This window comes from Sander lucioperca, chromosome 2 (assembly GCF_008315115.2).
Source record: "Sander lucioperca isolate FBNREF2018 chromosome 2, SLUC_FBN_1.2, whole genome shotgun sequence".
Lineage (NCBI taxonomy): Eukaryota > Metazoa > Chordata > Actinopteri > Perciformes > Percidae > Sander > Sander lucioperca.
Window position 1 is genome coordinate 10,622,307 of NC_050174.1, and position 20,524 is coordinate 10,642,830.

Genomic DNA, 20,524 nt, shown 5'->3' on the forward strand with positions numbered 1-20,524 from the left:
ACAAACATATGTGCATACACACACAGCATTTGTATATCTATGCAATTGTCCACAAGCCCGGGAAAAGAGTAACTATTCAATAATACTCGTGTTCCCAGGAGATCTATAAAGTCAGTCCATGACTGTGTGTGCATGTATTGATTCAGACACCTCCAGTCTAACTGGGTAATTGCCTTTTAACCGTAAATCATGACTGAAGGACACTGTGGGGACCTGTCATAAATGACGTGAGAAAAGAAAATCAAAGAATAGAGAGAAAGCAAGAAAAAGACAGTGATTGGTAGAGAGAGAAACAGATACAGAGACTAACAATAAGCCAAGGTTTATCTTTCACACTGCCTCTGGTTTTATGTTAGCATTCAAAAAAGCAAGGGGAAAATTCAGCGGTTGTCGGAAGGAAGGAAAGACGCTGAGGACATTTAGCATTTAATATCCTGTTTTTTAATTCTCGACTCGCTTTTGCTTCATTTTAACCATTCATTTTCAATTGAGCAGACTTTTCTTTTAAATTCCTCAAGGTTGTTACTGTGTCCTGGGGATTGCTTTCACCTTGTTGTCTTTCTCAGTTCCATTTTAAAAACACTGGCACTTTGCCTGTGCTGGCTTTAAAACAGGTCTAAGACATGTTTTGAGGTCTCACTGGCCCATTAGATGGGGGAGGGGAAAAACACCTCTTTCTGAATCATAACTGTTCAAACATGCAGTCTGCCTCTACACTGATAGGCCAGATGTAATGATGTATGAAGGGGTTGGTAATTGGAGAGCAATGCGTCTTAAAGGACACATGTGTACCTATAGTCAACCGTTCTCTGGGATATGTTTTCATGGTAATCGAATGTTTCTCTAGCTTGAAACAAGCTAGCGTGAACCGCTGATTAGCTTAATGCTAGGCATTCGGGGCACTGGTAGAGTTAAAATAAATCGCTATTTTATAACAGTAACAAGGCTCAAAATAGCACCACACTTCCACGGTAGCATAATGAGGGTCCCTACGTGTAAACCAAAGCATTGAGAACTTTGTAAGTGTACAGACAGTTTATTAAAAAGATAGTTTATAAAGACATTACTTTCGGGTATACAGGCAATCGCCATTTTGGGAAAACAGACATGACATTCAAGTGATCGTGACTGTTTTCCCAAGATTGGGAAACAGTCACGATCAGTCGAACGACAAACGCCGTGCCAGTAACCAGTAACATAGCTCAGGCAGGGGGTTCGTGGTTCGACTGGTCATGTCTGTTTTCCCAAGATGGCGATTGCCTGTATACCCGAAGGTAATGTCTTTATAAACTATCTTTTAAATAAACTGTCTGTGCACTTACAAAGTTTTCAATGCTTCGGTTTACATGTAGGGACCCTCATTATGCTACTGTGGAAGTGTGGTGCTATTTTGAGCCTTGTTAGTGGTATAAAATAGCGATTTATTTTTACACTACCAGTGCCCCGAATGCCTAGCATTAAGCTAATCAGCAGTTCGCGCTGGCTTGTTTCAAGCTAGAGAAACATTTGATTACCATCAAAACATATCCCAGAGAACGGTCGACTAGGTACACGTGTTATTAATCCCTAGGTTAATTTTGCACCGGAATTGTCCTTTAAAGCCTCCCCCCAACAACATCCAGCAAACTCTCTGGGTAAAAAGTGAAAGCTACTCACACAATTGACTTTGTAGATGCTGACTTTAAATATCCATCCATCTTATCCGGGGTCGGGTCGCAGGGGTAGCAGCTCCAGCAGGGGACCCCAAACTTCCCTTTCCCGGACCACATTAACCAGCTCCGACTGGGGGATCCCGAGGCGTTCCCAGGCCAGGTTGGAGATATAATCCCTCCACCTAGTCCTGGGTCTTCCCCAAGGCCTCCTCCCAGCTGGACGTGCCTGGAACGCCTCCCTAGGGAGGCGTCCAGGGGGCATCCTTACCAGATGCCCAAACCACCTCAACTGGCTCCTTTCGACGCGAAGGAGCAGCGGCTCTACTCCGAGCTCCTCAAGGATGACTGTGCTTCTCACCCTATCTCTAAGGGAGATGCCAGCCACCCTCCTGAGGAAACCCATTTCGGCCGCTTGTACCCTGGATCTTGTTCTTTCGGTCATGACCCATCCTTCATGACCATAGGTCTATGGTTATGGTCATGACTTTAAATAATTACACAAAAGCAGAATACAAGTTTGTTGAAAGGTGGATTTTCTCTTTAATCAATGCTGTATGATAAACGTCTGCCTCACCCTAATTCTGACATTAACTCAATCAAAACTAGAATTAGTGCCTTGCGGTTGTTCGCCTCTGTCATGCTGTCAAGTTGCAGTTTACATCCATGTCTGTCCAGACTCATATACGTAGTGAAGTCTTTGAAGCATTTTAATAAAAGGTATTAGGTGTATTTTTTGGTGAAACATGGATGCGTCACACACATCTTCAACCCGGCAGCACAGAAGATCTATACAATCACCACAGTTTCAAGGTGGACACCCAAGATTAGAGTCAACAATTTGGTATCTGACCAAATGTGAAATATGGTCACAATCTCCCCTTCTGTTTCTGAGTTATGGCATTAAATAATGACAAAGTGGAAAAGTGCTTTTGCAGAACATACTGATGTCACAGTGAAGTTGACCTTGGACCTTTTGAATATAAAATGTCATCACTTCATAATTTTATCCTATTAGACATTTGTGTGAAATGTCATAATTAGCGTATACATTTTTTGAGTTATGGCCAAAAATGTGTTTTGAGAGTTCACAGTGACCTTGACCTTTGACAAACAAAATCTGATCAGTTCATCCTTGTGTCTAAGTGGATATTTATGCTAAATTTGAAGAGATTCCCTCAAGGCATCACTGAGATATTGCGTTCAAGAGAATGGGACAGACGTGAGGTCACAGTGAAGAATAAATTCCCTCCAGGGGGTCCTGAGATATCAGGTTCACAAGAATGGGACGGACAGACAACCCTAAACATAATGCCTCCGACCACAGCTGTCGCCGGCGCGGATGCATAAAAAGTAGGAAAGTGAAAATGACAGTGAGAACTACTGGTGAACATGTGTTGCACCGTGACCAATCTACTTACAGTAAAGCAGCAGACATGCCTCTAAACCGTAAAATCACCTTAGCTCACTAATGCTCACACACACACACACACACACACACACACACACACACACACACACACACACACACACACAGGAGCATCTTGAGTACAGTAGAGGGCAATGATATGCTAACTTTTAACTGTTTTTGCTCTGCATCTTGGTATTGTATTGCTCTAAAACACTAAAGGACTAAAACCAGTGAATCATAAATTAGACTAAAGTAAAGCATTCTGTATCGGACCATTTCACCTGGCATGCAGTAATGGGTTATATGCATATAATATTGGTCAGATCGATTATGTGAACTATTAATTGCCATATGAGTCCAAGGGGATTTGTGACATTTGAATATAAACCATACCTCTAATTATTGTATATAATTAGGTATAGATTAAAGACTTGGTGGGCTGTAAATGAACAAAGTCCTGTTACACCATTTGAGAATAATCTAGAAAATATATATATAATCCAAACATGTGCATATTACCTATCAGGATTCTTTGTCATTCTAAAGATAAAGGATTTTTAATTGACTCTTTAGTTTGAGCTTTGTGACTTTGGTTCACAAGTAGCTTCATCCTCTTATGGGGTATCAGATAGTGAAAAAATCATTAAAAACGACTCAGCCCTTTGCGGCTGTCCAAGAGATAAATGCTGCTGCTTGGTGGGAAGAGGTGACAAGGGAGCCAGCGTGCTCAAGGCTGACCCTGTGGTATCAGTCTGTGCAATGTTAAAAAGTTTCTCTAGGCTATGAAGAGTCAGTTTTGGCTGATCTGACCTCTTTTAGCATTCTTAAAGATCCAATAGCACAGGCTGGGTATTGGGCATGGATCATGTGGCAAGGGAAGAAGTGAGAGTAGAAGGGGGCTTATAAGAAGAGCTTTGAGTTAAGGGGTAACTTTGATACCAGAAATACAAAATTCTCGCATATAGTATATTTGCAAGAGAGAAATGAGCTGCTAGAAACATGTACCTAGCTGCTGCTTTAAGGATTTTAACCACAGAAATTTGCAGGTTTAAAATGTTCCCTTCATGTCTACATGATGTATTAAAAACACAAACCACCTAACTGTGATCTATTTTTGGCATTACGTCAAAAGCTGCCTTGCCCACCTTTATGTACAAAAATAATCGGACACATTTTTGTAAATTAGAGACAAGTTCATTATGTTTCAGTTGATCACAAGTCAGCAAGACACAAAGCAGAACTTAATTGCATTGCCTGGCACCACTTTATATCTGTCATTGGCCCTCAACCTCTACCACAGAAAAGGTGTGGACATTTCCTGGTAATTACAAGTCAGGCTCATAGCATCAAAGGTAAAGCACCGGCTCCAAAAAGGTTGTTACTGCTGGTTAATGTACTGTTTTAATGAACACTAAACAAGCAAAAGAATCTTGCTTGTATAAAATGGTCTCGTTCTCTCCAGCAGAAAAAACAACATCTGTACAACAACAAGTAGGGTTTTTTGGCAATGTTTTTTTGCTATGCAAGCAAACTGTTTACTCTAGCTTCACCATAGGACACAGTCTCATTAAAACACACTAGTAGTCACATAAAGGCATGCGCCATCACCAGCTCCGAGATCCATTTTGCATCCCAACTCACAGTCAGAGAGATGCTGCAAAGATACTTGACTGAGTGGAAGTTATCCGATCACTAGTCAAATATGGCCTTTGTAATAATAACAATAAACTTAAATGTTCAAAATAGGGAACTTTTTTTTACTCTTGACAGGGAGGTCCGAGCATAAGTTAAACTAAAGAGCAGGTCCTCCGGTGCTGTTAGAAAGTGAGAGTCTTGCTCAAGGAAACTTCAGTGGGGCGAATGTGCAGCCTGTTTTCATGAACCATACGTTCGAAAAGCTACGAAAAGATAAGCACTGTAATTTGTATGATTTCCACGTGTTTTTGTTTTTTTTGCCGTGTGCACTACATTGACTGCTGCTGTATAAGAACGCAGCTGGCCGCATAGAGAGGTGGTTGAGGTGAACAGGTGGCCGTTAACATACAGATTTTTCAAGCCAGGGAGCGGAATTCGGTTCCCAACAAATGACTTTCACCCAGGAAATGCGTGTTCCTTGACCATGATCTTTTTCCTAAACTTAACTAGTTGTTTCGGTGCCTAAAACCTAACTTTTGCTGCCGCATAATGCTCACTTCTTGCCTAAACTTAACCATAATCTCCGCCGAAATGACCGGCAGCTCGCGGTGCTCTATACACTGCGCACAGTCACCTATTTTCGGGTAACTGAACCACCAACTACCGCTGACCTGAAGGAGCACCACGACAGGCACTTAGCAGTGCTCTGTACCCGGCGAACATTCACCTCTTCTCGTGTAACTGAACCACTAACACTGTACGTGACAGAGCAACATGCGCAGCACCATGCGGTGCACCGCAGCCGGTGTCACAGAGCTCTGTAGCGGCTAAACACATCTACTAACTGCAGCTGATAGGACGAGCTGTGACGGAGGTCTGTAGCCCATCACGAAGCTCTGTAGCGGTTTAAACAGCTAGTAAATGCCGCTCTGTAGCACGGAGCTCTGTAGCCGATGTCACGTGACCAGCTTGCTGTCTCCTAGTTTTCGTACGATATCATAATAAAAAAATTAAAAAAAAATAAAATGAAGGGTGTTATTCGGGCTAGAGTCCATACATGCAGTTAATGGATACAGGCACGCAGAACTGAAGGCTCGGTTAGCAACAATTAGCTCTGATTAGCGGTTAGCTCCAGTTAGCTAGCTCCGTTATAAAGATATGGAGCGGAGGAGACTGCCGCGGAGAGGGGTAACAATCAGACTCTGATAAATGACATTCAGGGAGCTTTCACAGCAGCGTGGCTGCGTTGTTTCAACGGTTTTATTAGTACAGTTAATCCCACGGCAAGACCAGCAGCAGCATGCTACTACTAACGTAACGATAGCCTCTCTGAGCAAGTGAAACGTTGACGCTGTCATGCACACGGCACGCAACGTTCATGAGGGGAGGCAGGGACTGGAGGCAGCTCCTCTGTGTGCAAAAATACACCGTTGTATATATATTTTTTACTTATTTAACTGTCTAGTAAAGTTCAAAGACAGTGTTTAAAATGTGCAATCAATTAAATAATCTAAATACTACTAAGTGTGGTAAAGCCACATATTTGTTTTTATATTTCTTCAATCTGCACTTTAGTTTGTGTGATTTGTTTCTGACTTTCATATGAATGTTTATACCAGGCTTGGTCAGTGCTCAGTATACTACTGTGATTGAAGTAGTTAAATAAAAGATGTCATTCATATAAATTCATGCATCACCTAATTTCATCATCACATACAGGCCTGGCCTCCAGGAAAGGTTTGTTTAATCTATCTAATCTTGTGTTGTTCATACTATACAATGATGTATTGCTTGTCTTTGTTGAATAATATAGAAGACAAAGAGTTTAAAAAATAATTGCATATTAAATCGCAATCACAATGTTTTTGAAAAAAATTGCAATTAGATTATTTTCAAAAATCGTTCAACCCTAGAACTAATATCTGTCAGCCTATTAGGTAGGGCTTTTTCATTAACTCCTTAACACATACTCTGTCACTACCCCCACACAAGTCCCTCAGCATAGTCATTACACTAAATGAATCTGTTTAGTTGTGTGGTATGTCAACTTTAGGGTACACAGTGAATAGTTTCCTTGTTATACTAAGAATAATTATCTTACAAATGTAGTCCCGGACCCACTTGCTCTCATTTTCACTCATTTGCTCTTTCTCTCTCACCTACATAACACAAAAACACACCTAGGTCTTATCACAGCTTCCCACCACAGCCCTTTCCCTGTCTATCAAACAGAGCAGTCAAGCATTTGTACTGGCAAAAAGATGGTGCAGAGGAGAGGGGAGTGCAGGCTGCCAACAGGAGGAAAACATATATTTTAGAACATTTACATAATACATCTTTAGATTGTAACCATAAAACCGTAGTTTTTTAGACAGTGGAGGGCCCCAAGGAGGAGACACTAATCTCATGCAGGCCATATAAAATCCTATAAAAACTTTGCATACTGTGATGATTTAATGTGATGTATTATTGTAGTATATGAACTCATAATGTAAAAGTGCCCATTAGCTATAAAATGCAAGTAGATAATGGAATAACATGTCACATTTTATGATTTTATAATATGAATTTTTTTTTAAGATTTTTTTTTTGGCATTTTTATGCCATTATTTTTGACAGGATAGCTTAGACCTGAGAGAGGAGAGAGGGGGAATGACATGCAGCAGTCGAGGACTGAGCCTCTGTATATGGGCATGCACTCTACTAGGTGAGCTACCCAGGCGCCCATATGAATTGAGTTTTAATCTTGTGGTGAAAAATGTCACCATATGATATATTTAGATATAAAAACATGTCTTTATATTTTAAAAAACATATACAGTATGATTAAAACTTGTAATCTACTATATTGGCGTTGCAGCAAACATTACTAAAGAGCCAACATGAAGAGTGTTCTTCTTTTACTATATTCATTGTGAGTGTCATAATTACAACAGTGGACAGTTATTGCCATAGTGGCACATACTGTACATAACAATACCCTGATTATAAGACAATAACCCCCATCCCTTTTCCAACAGTTGTTAGAGTATTTTTTTAAAAGGCCCTGTCCACCCACAGAGGAGTTTTCACTTATCCTGGCTTGACCTCTGCTCAGGCTGAAGGTGGGCATTACATGAGCTCACTGGACTCACCAAATGATAAATGTGTATTGTCCCAACCTGACAGGTGCAACAAAGCTAAATGAGAGTGAGGAAGACTCTTCAGAAGAGCTCTAATTATTAGACATAATTGATTATTTATTTTACCTGTGTGGGTGTACTATGGATGTGCAATGCATTTAAAGATAAAAGACACTCTGAATAATAAGTCATTTAAATAAAAGAAATGAGAAAATAGAGCCTACACTGGTATTTCAACCAGTGGATTATATTAATCATCATTACATGTGGGGTAACATCAAGGTAACTATTGTTTCCTATCACAACTGCTACTCGACTTTTGTTGAATGTGTAATAACAGCTATATCAGGTTAAATGTAACATGATCCGACTTTTTTAAATGCAATATCCAGAAAAAAGACTTATATTCAGGCCAATACTGTGAGTTGCCACAAGACCTTGAATAAAAAAATTCAAGAAACCCTTAAAAACTAAATAATAGCTGTTGTAGAGTAATGCTTTGTAATCATCCTTTGGTCCAGTAAAAACCTTTGGGATGTAATTTGTTTAATTATGTTTTTCTGGCTGGAATATGCTAGAAAATCACATTGCCACAAAATAGTAATGTGTGAAGATACCACATAATATAGAAGTCTCTCCAAAGTATGTGTGTGTGTGTGTGTGTGTGTGTGTGTGTGTGTGTGTGTGTGTGTGTGTGTGTGTGTGTGTGTGTCTCCATCCAGGCACATACACTTGCAGGTCTGCATTTGTGTGTCTGTGCCTAATATGGCAAGGTGCTCAGCGAATGCATGAGTCAGACGTGTAAGTCACACATCCCCTTGTTAACCAGTTCACCCATCAGTGAGAGGCCTCTAATGTCTAAATGGTCCCTGCATGAAATAAAATGCAAATGACTCGTGTGTGCTTGCGTGCATGCACCTCGCGGGCAAGACAAAAATGGGATAGTGTGTATAGGTGAGTGCATGTGTGCCACTTTGTCTATGTGTTAAGGAGAACCAACGCTACACCTGTTTACCAATGCATGAGGTCAGAATCCAGTGAGAGCAATCATCAAGGTCCTTTCTTTAGAGAGCCGCCATCTCATCTCGTTTGCCCGCTCGCTCTGCTTTCTCTCTCTCTCTTTTTTTCTCTCACTTCTACTGCAAAGCACACATCTTACCTTCCAAACCTTTGGAAACTTGACAAAATTGGCTCATACAAAAACATGATAACTTTTTCTTAACGGACAGTCAAATTGCCAACTGTAAAAACACCACGAAATTTCAAGGCATCCTCTAAATTGAAGCCTAGTCCCCTATTTGATTCATCTAATGCTTCATCAATAATTAATACACACAATCTCTCACAAGCCCTCTGTGTCCTCTGAATAGCATGTGCAAAATGGGATTTTGTAACATAAAGATGAGAAACGGACAAACGCCATCTCCATGAGATTTCTCAGAGGTTGAAAGGTGATGTGAGTCCAAAGTTATGGACAGACACACAGTTGTCATGGTGTGTGTGTGTTCATGGTCTTATGTTGGTCTCTGTCCGCTCATGTTTGGCTCCTAAAGTGATGTCGTGGCTGAGATCTCATAGTCAAGCATGCAGAGGCTGTTGCCATGGTTTTAGCTTCTGAAGGCTGTTGTTTCACAGCAGAGGGAGGGAAATAAACACTGTATAGAGTGACTCATTCTGAAAACAGCCCTCTTCCTGGTAAAGCCAAACAGTATGACAGTGTTTGTGTATGTGGTTGTATCTAGTTGTGAGTCTCCTCTGTGCCTAGTTTTTAAAGTTTGACACTGTGTGTGTGTGTGTGTGTGTGTGTGTGTGTGTGTGTACGTGAGTGCGTGCGTGCGTGCGTGCGTGCGTGCATGTGTGTGTTTCTCTATGAATTACTGTGTTTCTACATGCAGTATGTGTTTGCCCCCATGTGTGTCTGTGCCTCTATCAGCCCACCATGTAGACAGCTCAGATAAAAGAAGATCAGAAAGCACAAAAGACAAAAAGACAGAAATGACAGCAGGGAAGAGAGTGGGAGTGAATAAACAGGGCAACAGATGAACAACGGAGAAGGAGTAAAAAAATCAAGGGAGATGGAGACAGAGGGGGAGGGACAGAGAACAGGAAAAGAGGAAAAAACAGATACAGAAAGGAGGCCCGAAGCACAGAGAACACATGAGGAAAGCATATTGAGCCTGAAGACTGAGACAGAATGAAAAGAAGCAAACAAAAGAGAATGGGAGATCTGGAGGTAACCGCTTTCTACTTACTGGCCCTGATCGGGACACAAACGCACACAAAAACAGTGCTAAACCACTGAACATAGATGCCAAACCCACCGACCTGCAGGGCATTATCTGGAACAAAGGGCGCCTTGGCACACAGAAGGTGAACAATGGAGGCACTATCTAAGCTTATACCATGGTCTGTGTGAATACTGGATTCTGATTGGCTGCAGGGTGTCCATAAAAAAGTGATGTAGGACACCTACTAAAGGAGTTCTGGTGAAACTGACTGTTTACTGTTTTAAATTAATGTGCTACATTAAAACAAAAAGGAAATGTGAATCTGTTATTTTTAACACTGTGTGCTGCTTCAGTGCCTTGTCCTCTGAACACCACAGGGTGGCGCTGACACACACACTGTAAGAAGTAAGTTATACTGCCCCTCTTAACTGACTGTTTCACAGCGAATAACGTTATCTCACATCCCGTTCGCTGTTCAGGTCGCCACTTCAGGCTGCGGCCGACAGTAACGTTACACATCGCGGATAAAATTGTTCGTTAAAGTTGTTGTATTGTTTTGGGGATAATGACATGGCTGGATAGCTAGCTTGTCTTGTTGTTCAACATACTGTCAGGTTATTTTTACTGATTGCCAACTGTACACAATGTGATTGACTTCGGATCTTGCTAGCATAGCGTTAGCTTTCTGGCTTGTAGCTGAGCGGACTATAAATATCTCCCGTTGCTAAGGGAGGCAAGTCGTATCTAAGGTCCTTCCTATTTCCTGGAGGAGTGAACAATGTTTGCATTGCAAAGACCTTATAGGATGGGATTGATTGTTCCAGGTATTAGTCAAACCGTCAGGGGTTTTATTGTTTGTAAAAACAACTTTACATTTTGATTGCAAAACTAATTAAAATATAAACAAATGTTTTAAAAATATGTTATTTGGCAAGTGACCATGGTATAAGCGGGTTAATGCCTTTCGAGGTGTCCATTGTCAGGTATTAATGGACTCCGCTGTGCGTCGGACGGTTCACGCCTCACCGTCGTCCATTAATACCTGACAATGGACACTTTGTCGGGCATTAACCCTTACATAAGACAGAACAGGCTGTTGATATCCAGCCAATAATATGCCATTTGTACTACAGTGAACTGTAGGTTCCAAGCACGCACATGCTGGGTCAGTGACTCTAAGACCAACTTGGCCAACCAGGTGTCTTGGCTTGTGAGCCATACAACTAACTGAATGTATTGGTATCTATCAACCCGTGTGAACAAACATGAGCTAAATAATAATACCAAAACATGGTGTTTCCATTTCTACTCAACATAATTTATCATTGACTTTATGATTCAACCACAAAATATAATCTTGCCACAGTAATTCCCAAGCTGATAATCATTGTGCTAGGCAACTGCAGAGCAACAGAGAGATTTACCCCTGACATGGCATGTTGGGGTTGAACTACTGAGTGGCTGCCAGAGAGGTACTAACACAGAGATGTGATGGTATAGCCTGTTCCAATGTTACGCAGAACAAGAGCCCCAGTGGGCAGGAGTTATCATACAACCTCTGCCAAGAAGAGGCCAATATGTGCCAGCCTAGCATAGGGCAAGTGCAGTACTGCGGAGAGAGACGAAAGCTGTATCTCCACATGGTATAAACAGCTTAACCTCTGCCAGTGAGATGCCATTGTATGTGCCAAGATAATACAGGGTAAGGGCATAGAGACATGGATGCCAGAGAGGTGAAAACCTCTCTGCATTTGTCTGTAGCTACTGTAAAAATGCCACAGGGCAGAGACAGACAGATCGACCTCTGCCAGGGACATGCTCACTAAGGTGGCAACTCTGTTTGCCTGCAGGTATAACCCAGTACTGTCTGGGGACATGAGGCTGCAGGACTACACCTGAGATGATAATCCTGATACTTTCTGCGATATGTCACAATGTTTTGTATCAAAACACATTCAAAAAGAAATAAATACTTGTTGCCAATGTACAAACATTCTTTAAGACCTACAACCTACAATTTAAGATACTGGTAGAGTTCCCATTTGGAATGGGTCGATTGCTTGGCTCCCCGTATTTCTGCTTTCAGCGTTGTGGGGGGCGTGCCTGTTTGGTGCAGGTGGCTGTTCCGAACGCGTGCCTGTTTGAAGTGGCCCGATTGCTTTGCCCCCGGAGGTTCTACTTGCAGCGTTCTCGGGAACCGCTCATATGATCGACTTCACACTCAACACTGCAATGCCTTTGGTCCTGAGCAATACAACTGCCAAGTGTGAAGTCGATTGGATGAACGGTTCTGTATATATGCTTGCTTACACACATACATACATACATACAGACAGAGATTCCTACCTTTATAGTTAGATAATGCTACTACTGCGCCACCTATCAGCCAAATGGCACCAAATTTATCACTTAGACATCATGTACACATACACAAGCGTTTAGGAGAAATTACATATTTTGCAATTTAAGCCCTGCAAAACAGCAAAACTTGGAACTTTTGGAACATCAACTTTTTCCGGCTTGGTCCAGAGTTCTGTACCAAGTTTGTTGATGATTGCTCAAAATTTGTAGGAGGATTAGCAAAAAAACTGATTTGGACCCAATCCTAAATGGCGGAACGATGTAGACGCAAAGGGGTGTTGCTTATATGGATAGATTCGTCTGGATCCACAGAAACCAGGAAAATAATTTTGCTCCTGAGACTTGCGGTTCAAATGTAAAAAAGGCCAAAACATAAAGTTCATTGTTATAGCCACCATCTGGCCAAATTGCACCACATTCAACACTGCACTCCCTTGGTTGCCCAATCCTTGCTTTATAGTTATTCTATTCTAATACATAAACAACCTGGTCAAACGGTAAGAGTCGAAAATGTGACGTAAAAAATCTGATTAAATGAAACAGATTTACAAGCGTCATATTGCCTACAGTGTCACAACTCTCCCTGGTAGATTGTAAAAGTAAAAGCTGCAATATACAGAAACTGTATTCATAGAAGAGAGAGGCTGTGAAAACACAACTGTTACAACTTCATATAACACCCACAGGTCTTGAGGTAAAGACTAAATACTGTTTTATAAATGTTTTTTGTAATGAAAATGTATTTGGGGGAGACTACAGTAAGTGAATATGTGCAAATAAAGGCATTATATTTTCATGCAATACTTAATAGTGTCATAATGACAAGCCAACCACAGTGAAAAGGCTAGCCTGGCACAGATAAAAACCAAGGAGAAATGGCACTTTTCAACACAATACACCGGGAAATAGAGATGCCAATGAACTGGAAAGAGAGATACCAGCCCTGTGAGGAAAAATGACCAGCAAGCTGACTTGTGACTACAACCTGGCATGAATAAGGGCACTGCAGGGCAAATGTATTTACCCCATCTATAAAGATGGAGGAAGAGATAGAGGGCGAGCATGAATATGCCCTGAATCAATGCCAGCCTGCTACTAAAACACTGCAGCTAGGAAAGGCCAAGTGGTAAGGAAATGTCAGAGAGGTCTGGCAGAAACAGAGACCACTCAGCGTTTTCCTGTACCAGCCTGGAATTAGCAGTATATGCAGTGTTTCTCTTTACCAATCCAACATTAACAGAGGTCACTTAGGGTCAGATTTACAAAGCATCTTGCACCGCTATTAAAAAGAGGTTGTGGTGGGCTACCCATGTAGCATCTAAATGACAGCAGACAAAGGCTGTGAAATAACGAATGGCCACATATCCTGACCATCTGCTGATATTTTTACGACTAAAAGTGAACTGTGTTGATTTTTAAAACATCAAAAGTGACCTTAGAGGGAATTTTAGGGTGGTATTGAGTGCTGTAACAAAAATAAGCTGTGTTATTGTAACAAGAAGTAATTACATATTGTGCAAACTCTCCGTCGCTCCCTACAGTACATTCAAGAACAGATGAAGAGAGACCGAAGAGACTGGAGATCTTACACTGAGTAGGGCTTTGACTCCGAACTTCGTTATTCGAATATAATTCGAATATTAAAAAAAATAATGATATTCGAAGGAATATTAGGCAGCTCTTAATATTCAAATGTGTTATGGGCATTATTTTTTGTAAATGTGTTTGCTTGTAAACGTTTAATTCAGATTCCGAGGCTTTTTCACGCATTTCAAAATGTAACTACACGTCGCAGCGACGCACATCACTCAGCCATGGCTTGCATTTCCTCCGACTCATTTCCTGGTTCTCCTTCTCCATAAACAACATAAAATCAAGGAGAGGGTTAACTTTTCCTGCTACAGATGTCTCACCGTGGTCAGAAAGAACAGGGGAGACACTTTGTTCTTTTCACTATGACTCTAGAGTCGCTACTCGCTCTGAAGCTACCGGTAATCATCATCACTCTCTCACTCTAACACACACTCCCCACACACACAATAATATTTACAATTTTAATAATTGTGTTTTTCTTCTGAAAACATTGTCTGCCTATTGACATTGACTGATACACTGCCCTCTGGTGGACAGAACATATACAACTTAAGTTTGATAAAAAATATAGGTCTTACTGAAGGCATTTAATGGTCAAAATATTATTAATAAATATTTTAATATATTCGAATATTAATATTAATAAACAAACGAATTTCGAATATGATTTTTGGGCAAAAGTCAAAGTCCTAACACTGAGGCAAACTAGAACATTTCAAGCATCAGCGTAACTTTTGGAATACAGTACAGCTTCTGAGTACAGTAGCAAATGACACCTATACTCTAGCATTGCTTGGGGATGCAAATATGTAATGGCAGGTGCACTGCTCAAGACCCAAGGAAGCATAGTGTTGAGTGTGAAGTTGTTAGGATGAGCGATTCTTGAGAAAGCTGCAAGCAGCAATGGGGCAATGGGGCACTAGTGTATTAAATTGTGCAGGAGTTCATGATATTGTGTTCATCGCCTGTATATCTTGATTTCTCCCATGGCAGTCAAATTAACAACAAGAAGTGTAATGACACGGTGCTATGAGGCATATCACCACAGAAAAGCCTCCTTCATTAGCCACACAGACGCACACAAAGCTGCGATCCTGCTAATGAGACACATATGGACCTCTGATCACCATGGGTGTCTCTGACATTTGTCTGCCCCACACTAACAGTCACTTAACATGTAAGAGAAATACAGAGAAAGACTGGGGCATATTTGTGTGTGTGTGTGTGTGTGTGTATTCCCATCACTGGTCCTAACAGTATGAATCGGTCAGTGTTAATCTCTGTCATGCACGTCTGGCCAGCATTGAAAAATTGTAATAAAATGGCTTTCAAACATGCATACAATATGAAAACCAAAAAAGGAAACAATGTAGATCATACAGTTTGTTTTTCTCTCAACTTTTATGCTAATTCTGTATTTTGTATTAAATAAAGGCAGCAGGAAAGAAAAGTAAATTATCCTGTGGAATGAGGCTTGAGATGTTTGAAACATCAGCCAGCTTGACTGAGACCATGATGGAGACAAACACTCACATTTGCACATACAATTAAGGTATAAGAGAAACAAATATGCACTATGTATGTGTGTGAAAGTCAAAGGTGGTCTTACTAATATTGATTTGTTATGGTGAGGAATAGGTATCAAGAGGCAGTCAGCAGGAAAGCAAACAGGACAAGAAACTCTCACACACACACACACACACACACACACACACACACACACACACAGAAAAGGAGGCATTGTGTAACTGAAAGGTAGTTTCATTGATATTGATTTGTGAATTAGCTAATGAGTTGAATGAGAAATGGAGAATTTATTAGGGGAAGAGGGAGCACAGCTGTCACACATCCATCAGACCCCCTCTAGGAGGGAAACCTGCTGAGTGTCTGCATGTGCTACATGTGATTTTGTGTTTGTGTGTATTGGTATGTTTGACTGGGAAAGTTCAGAGTCTGTGTGTGTGTGTGTGTGTGTGTGTGTGTGTGTGTGTGTGTTTGCAAATGTCTGTTGTGCCCTGCCGAGCCCTGCACCTTTATCACTGGCCATTTATCCATCTGACTGTCCATCTGCCCACTTGTATCTCTGGCTGTTTATATGCAAGTCTAATCAGGAGGTCTTTAAACATTTTGATGGTCCATTTACAAACATAACTGACCAATTCAGTTGTGTATGTGTGTGTGTGTGTGTGTGTGTGTGTGTGTGTGTGTGTGTGTGTGTGTGTGTGTGTGTGTGTGTGTGTGTGTGTGTACGTACGGTTTGGGGCTAGTAGAAGTTTGCACTGAATGCTCCTTACACACCAAGAGTGCAAATTAAAACACTTCTTATCTCTCTAACTGTCTCAGTGTCAACACTTTTCCAAATCTCTACAGTTGGGGACCATATTAATCTACACAAGACACACGAAAAACACACAAAACAAATGCAGTAGAAATGTGCTGGTGGTTATCCAAAAGCCAAACATTGAACTGCTTTCAGGTCATTTTAAGTTTTGATTCTGAGCCACGTGATGATAAAACCCCCTTGAACTAAACTCCATGTGGCCTTTTTGTTTATCTTTGCAGGGTTATTTCTCAACACTGTACTGTTTCTTGACACTTTTTGTCCTTCTGTCTCTGTTCATCCTCTGCACCCTGTACCCTCCTCTATCCAGAGCATGGGTATTTAACTCTCAGATGTATGCCTCTGGTCTTGAGCAACGTGGGACTGCATTACAAACTAATTAAAGAGGTGGTATTATGCTTTTTGGCTTTTTCCCTTTCCTTAACTGTGTTATATATGTTTTTTGGGCATGTAATAGGTTTAAAAAGTGAAAAAGCCCAAAGTCCACCCCAAAGGGAGTTTCCATCTCCAGCAGAAAACACTGTTCACAAACTGCTCCAAACAGCTCTATTGTAGTGAAGCCTTTTCTTCCGTGACGAGCTGACGTCAGCTCGTAACAGAAGTTATAAAGCTCGCCTAGCTGCTAGGCTCCCCTCCCCCCCACCACCACCAAATCAAGCTTGTTTGACTCACAGCGGCCGGAGAGTTGAGAGCGTATTATCATGTCCAGGAGACGCTGTATTCATCAGTGCACAGGGGAAATTTCCTCTTTTTCATCTTCCAAAAGACGATGAATTGAAGAGTCAGTGGTTACAATTTGTTTTTGGCACTATTCCCCAGGACTACAACCCCAACCTTATGTTGTGTTCTGTCCATTTTACGGAGGACTGCTTCCTGAACCGGCAACAGTTCGATTCAGGATTTTCAAGTGGGCAGTTGAATCTCATGGTTGTAGCTAACCTACAGCTAAAGCTGTAGCTAATGTTATATCCGGTGTAAAATGGTTTTGCTCATAACAGATTATTTTTTTAAATATGGTGATAGGTTGTGTATTTCAAGATGTGAAATATTGCTGTTGTGTGGATGTGTATTTATGAGTAACTTAGCTATACCAGCTGCTGTTACGGTGGCAGTGAAATGTAGCCTCGTTACAAAGTTAGCAGAAGCTAACTTTCTAGCTAGCTAGCTAGCGCTAACGTTTTGTGTTCAAATGGTTTTGTTCAAAGCTTTTGACCACAATTACGTAACACTGCATTAAAATTGGCTATCGCTTTTCGGTCAATACATGTAGAACAGTGTACAAGTGTGCATGTGAAGGTATGTTTAGAACGTTAATGCTACTTTACAGGTTGATTGGTAAGGGCAGGAAACCACTGTATGCCTCAGCTAATTTGGTAGTGTTGGCTAACGTTGTTGTGTAAAGTGGTAAACGACACGTGCGTTTAAGTTGCTTTGTTACGTGGAGACCGTTGTCCATAACCAACAGTATATTTGCTCCCTATTTAAACAACCGGGGTTTTGACTAGCAAAAGGATGTCATGTGGTGTGTTCATTTTTTTACATGCTACACGTGCTGTTAGCGTTGCAGATACTGACTATTTTCATCTGATTACTGTGTTATTACAGAGTACATCACAGCAGCACCTCGAAACCCCACACCTTTCCACTACATTCCATGACATAGGATGCCAGACGGAACCACCACAAAATATCTGTGGGCACACAGTCCGGAGCTCCAAAAATGAGAACAGTCAGCACACAGCTGTCCATGGGTACACTGAGGGCTTCCATGAGAAGCAAAGGTAAATAACAAAAGCATCACGCATTTTTGCATTTTTTAGTTCACATGCAGTACCTGGAAATGCCTTACAGTGCTGAAAAACCAATATATAATAAACCTGAGAATTTCATTAAATGTATATATCTATAAAATATCTATTTAATTTTTTAGTTTCTTCATAGGCACCCAGGCAACGGTGCCCTGTGTTAGTGTTTACACTGAGACCACTTCAAGCTCCCCAGAATTCACCCCAATGTCTTCAACACCTATAAGACCACAACATTACAGACCTGGCAAGAGACCTCGCCTTGAGTTGGAGGAGGAGGAGGAGGAAGAGGAAGAGCGAGACACATCAACAGAGTTGCAAGCTGAGCCACAAGACTCAACATATATCCCTGGTGACTCTGTTCTAACGGACGAATCTGCCATGTCGTAAGTTCGATATTTTTATTACATTTCAATATGACTTATCAGCAGAAATGTTAAACTGGGTAGGAAAGCTAAAGCAAGAATGTATTCTGTTTTTTTTAAGGTTTGAACCAGTGTCTACTTATAAGGATGATAAGTACATTGTTTTTGAAAGCTGCCTAAGGGAGCTTTTTCAAAGCTGTCCTGTATGCAAGAGGCAGTGTGACGTTCAGCGACGGAAAATGGGAACGTATGTGTCATTCACACAGCTCTGCCCACACTGCAACTATTCAAGACAGTGGCAGAGTCAGCCTGTTGTAGGAAGTACCCCCGTCGGCAACCTACACCTGTCAGCGGCAACGTATTTCACCGGTGCATCCTGAATATCAATTTATTGCATATGTACTTTCTGCAAGGTTTGTCAAAGAAACTTGACAAAGTTGCGCAAAACAAGGACTGCGGGGTGCTGAAGAAGTGGCTGCGTAGCATTAAAAACCACGTCTACTGGAGTGCAACATCGTCAACATCAGGGCCAGAGAAGGTAGCCAAGTGGACATCGATTGTCAACCACATCCAGAACGTGCACTTGCATGAAAACCCTCTTTTCCCTAAGTGCCAACATCCTGATAGAGTGTCAAGGGATCCAAGTAAATGGTTTAAACCAGGTATGTAAAGAAAATGTGATTAAAAGAACTACATTTAAAATGCAAAACCTTTTTTGCTTATAATATTAACAAAAAACATCACCTCAAATGCCCTTTGTAATGCAATATTATTGCTGTATTTACTATGTTAACAGGCTGCAATCTTAATAAAATGTTTTTTTAATTTTACTTAAGGGTCAGTGGCACTCTACAAAGTGGAAAAAATCCTGGTCAATAAGAGGGTTGTCAAAGATGTGGAGAAGCTGAGCCACCACTACCAAACATCATCCCTGGAGGCTTTCCACAGTTTGATCCTTCGCTTCACACCCAAGAATGTGGTTTTCCCTTTCATGGGCATGCTTTGCAGGTAATACAATGAATACATTCAGTAAAATCGTACACCACAGCTACTGCCTCATGGCTAATATATATAATATCAAAATTGTTTTGTCACTTCAGTTTGCAATTGTATTTTTGTAGGTTGTACCTTGCAGCCATGCACTACAATGAAAATGCAGACCACGAGCAAGCCACAACATCTGCAGGACAACCCGTATTCAAGGTTGTGTTTCCCAAGTCCAGGAAGGGGGAGGTGACTGCGAGGCCAGTAAAAACAGACCCTACATACAGTAAGTTTTAAACTACTTTTATTTTTATAACAAATAATGTAACATCAATAGTGACACATTGAATATGTACAAGTATTGTTAACTTTAATATATATATATATATATATATATATATATATAGTAAACGTAAAAAATAAATACTTCAGTGATTATTTATATGCATTAATTCACAGAATATGTGGAAGAACTGATGAGGCTGGTTTTCGAGGAGGTGTTCGAGGACCCAACGCCATTTGTTGAGGTGCTGAAGTCCATCCCCATCCCCAAGGACCTGGCATCGGATCATGAGAGACCCTCAAAGGAGGAAGTGGTTGCCCGCCATGTGTCTCGCTTTGTTCAAGGAACAGTCGGAACCCTACATATTATGCACCCGGATCCAGAAACTGCAGGCGTATCCGGCGTACAACGCACAACGGGATTACCACCCTAACAGTCCTTCCCAAGAAGCCCCAGCACCAGTTGACAAAGCCAAGAGAGGCAAGGTGCCTGCAGCGCCTGTATGGACAGGATTGGACAATAGTGAACATCCCTCTTAATTATAGTGTATATCTGTATTTCTTTCCTATTATGTATATTAAGAGTTATCTATTTATTTACTGTTTTGACATTTGATAAAAATAAAGATGTTGTCATTGTGATTTCTTCATTAGGTCTTTGGTTTCTTGGTAAAATCATTTTATGGGACAGTTAATTACATGTTTTAAAACGTACTCTTTTTCTGGTCGACACCTCAAAGGTCCATAG

General features: G+C 41.0%; 2 protein-coding genes across 5 annotated transcripts in view; one reads left to right on the forward strand and one right to left on the reverse strand.

Moving 5' to 3' along the window:
* The window catches only part of grid2 (glutamate receptor, ionotropic, delta 2), a 614,241-nt gene that overhangs the window by 460,099 nt on the left and 133,618 nt on the right, over nt 1–20,524 (reverse strand). The window lies entirely within an intron of this gene.
* Nucleotides 18,745–20,351, forward strand: LOC116056894. 2 transcript variants are annotated; one of them, XM_031309311.2, is made up of 4 exons: nt 18,745–19,172; nt 19,347–19,518; nt 19,632–19,780; nt 19,954–20,351. In XM_031309311.2, exons 1-4 carry the CDS (start codon nt 18,908–18,910, stop codon nt 20,208–20,210), a joined length of 843 nt encoding a protein of 280 aa, XP_031165171.1. In that variant the 5' UTR covers nt 18,745–18,907; the 3' UTR covers nt 20,211–20,351. The 2 variants fall into 2 exon arrangements, with proteins under 2 accessions (XP_031165171.1, XP_035848010.1); XM_035992117.1 differs by lacking the exon at nt 19,632–19,780 and having other exon boundaries at nt 18,892–19,172; nt 20,049–20,351.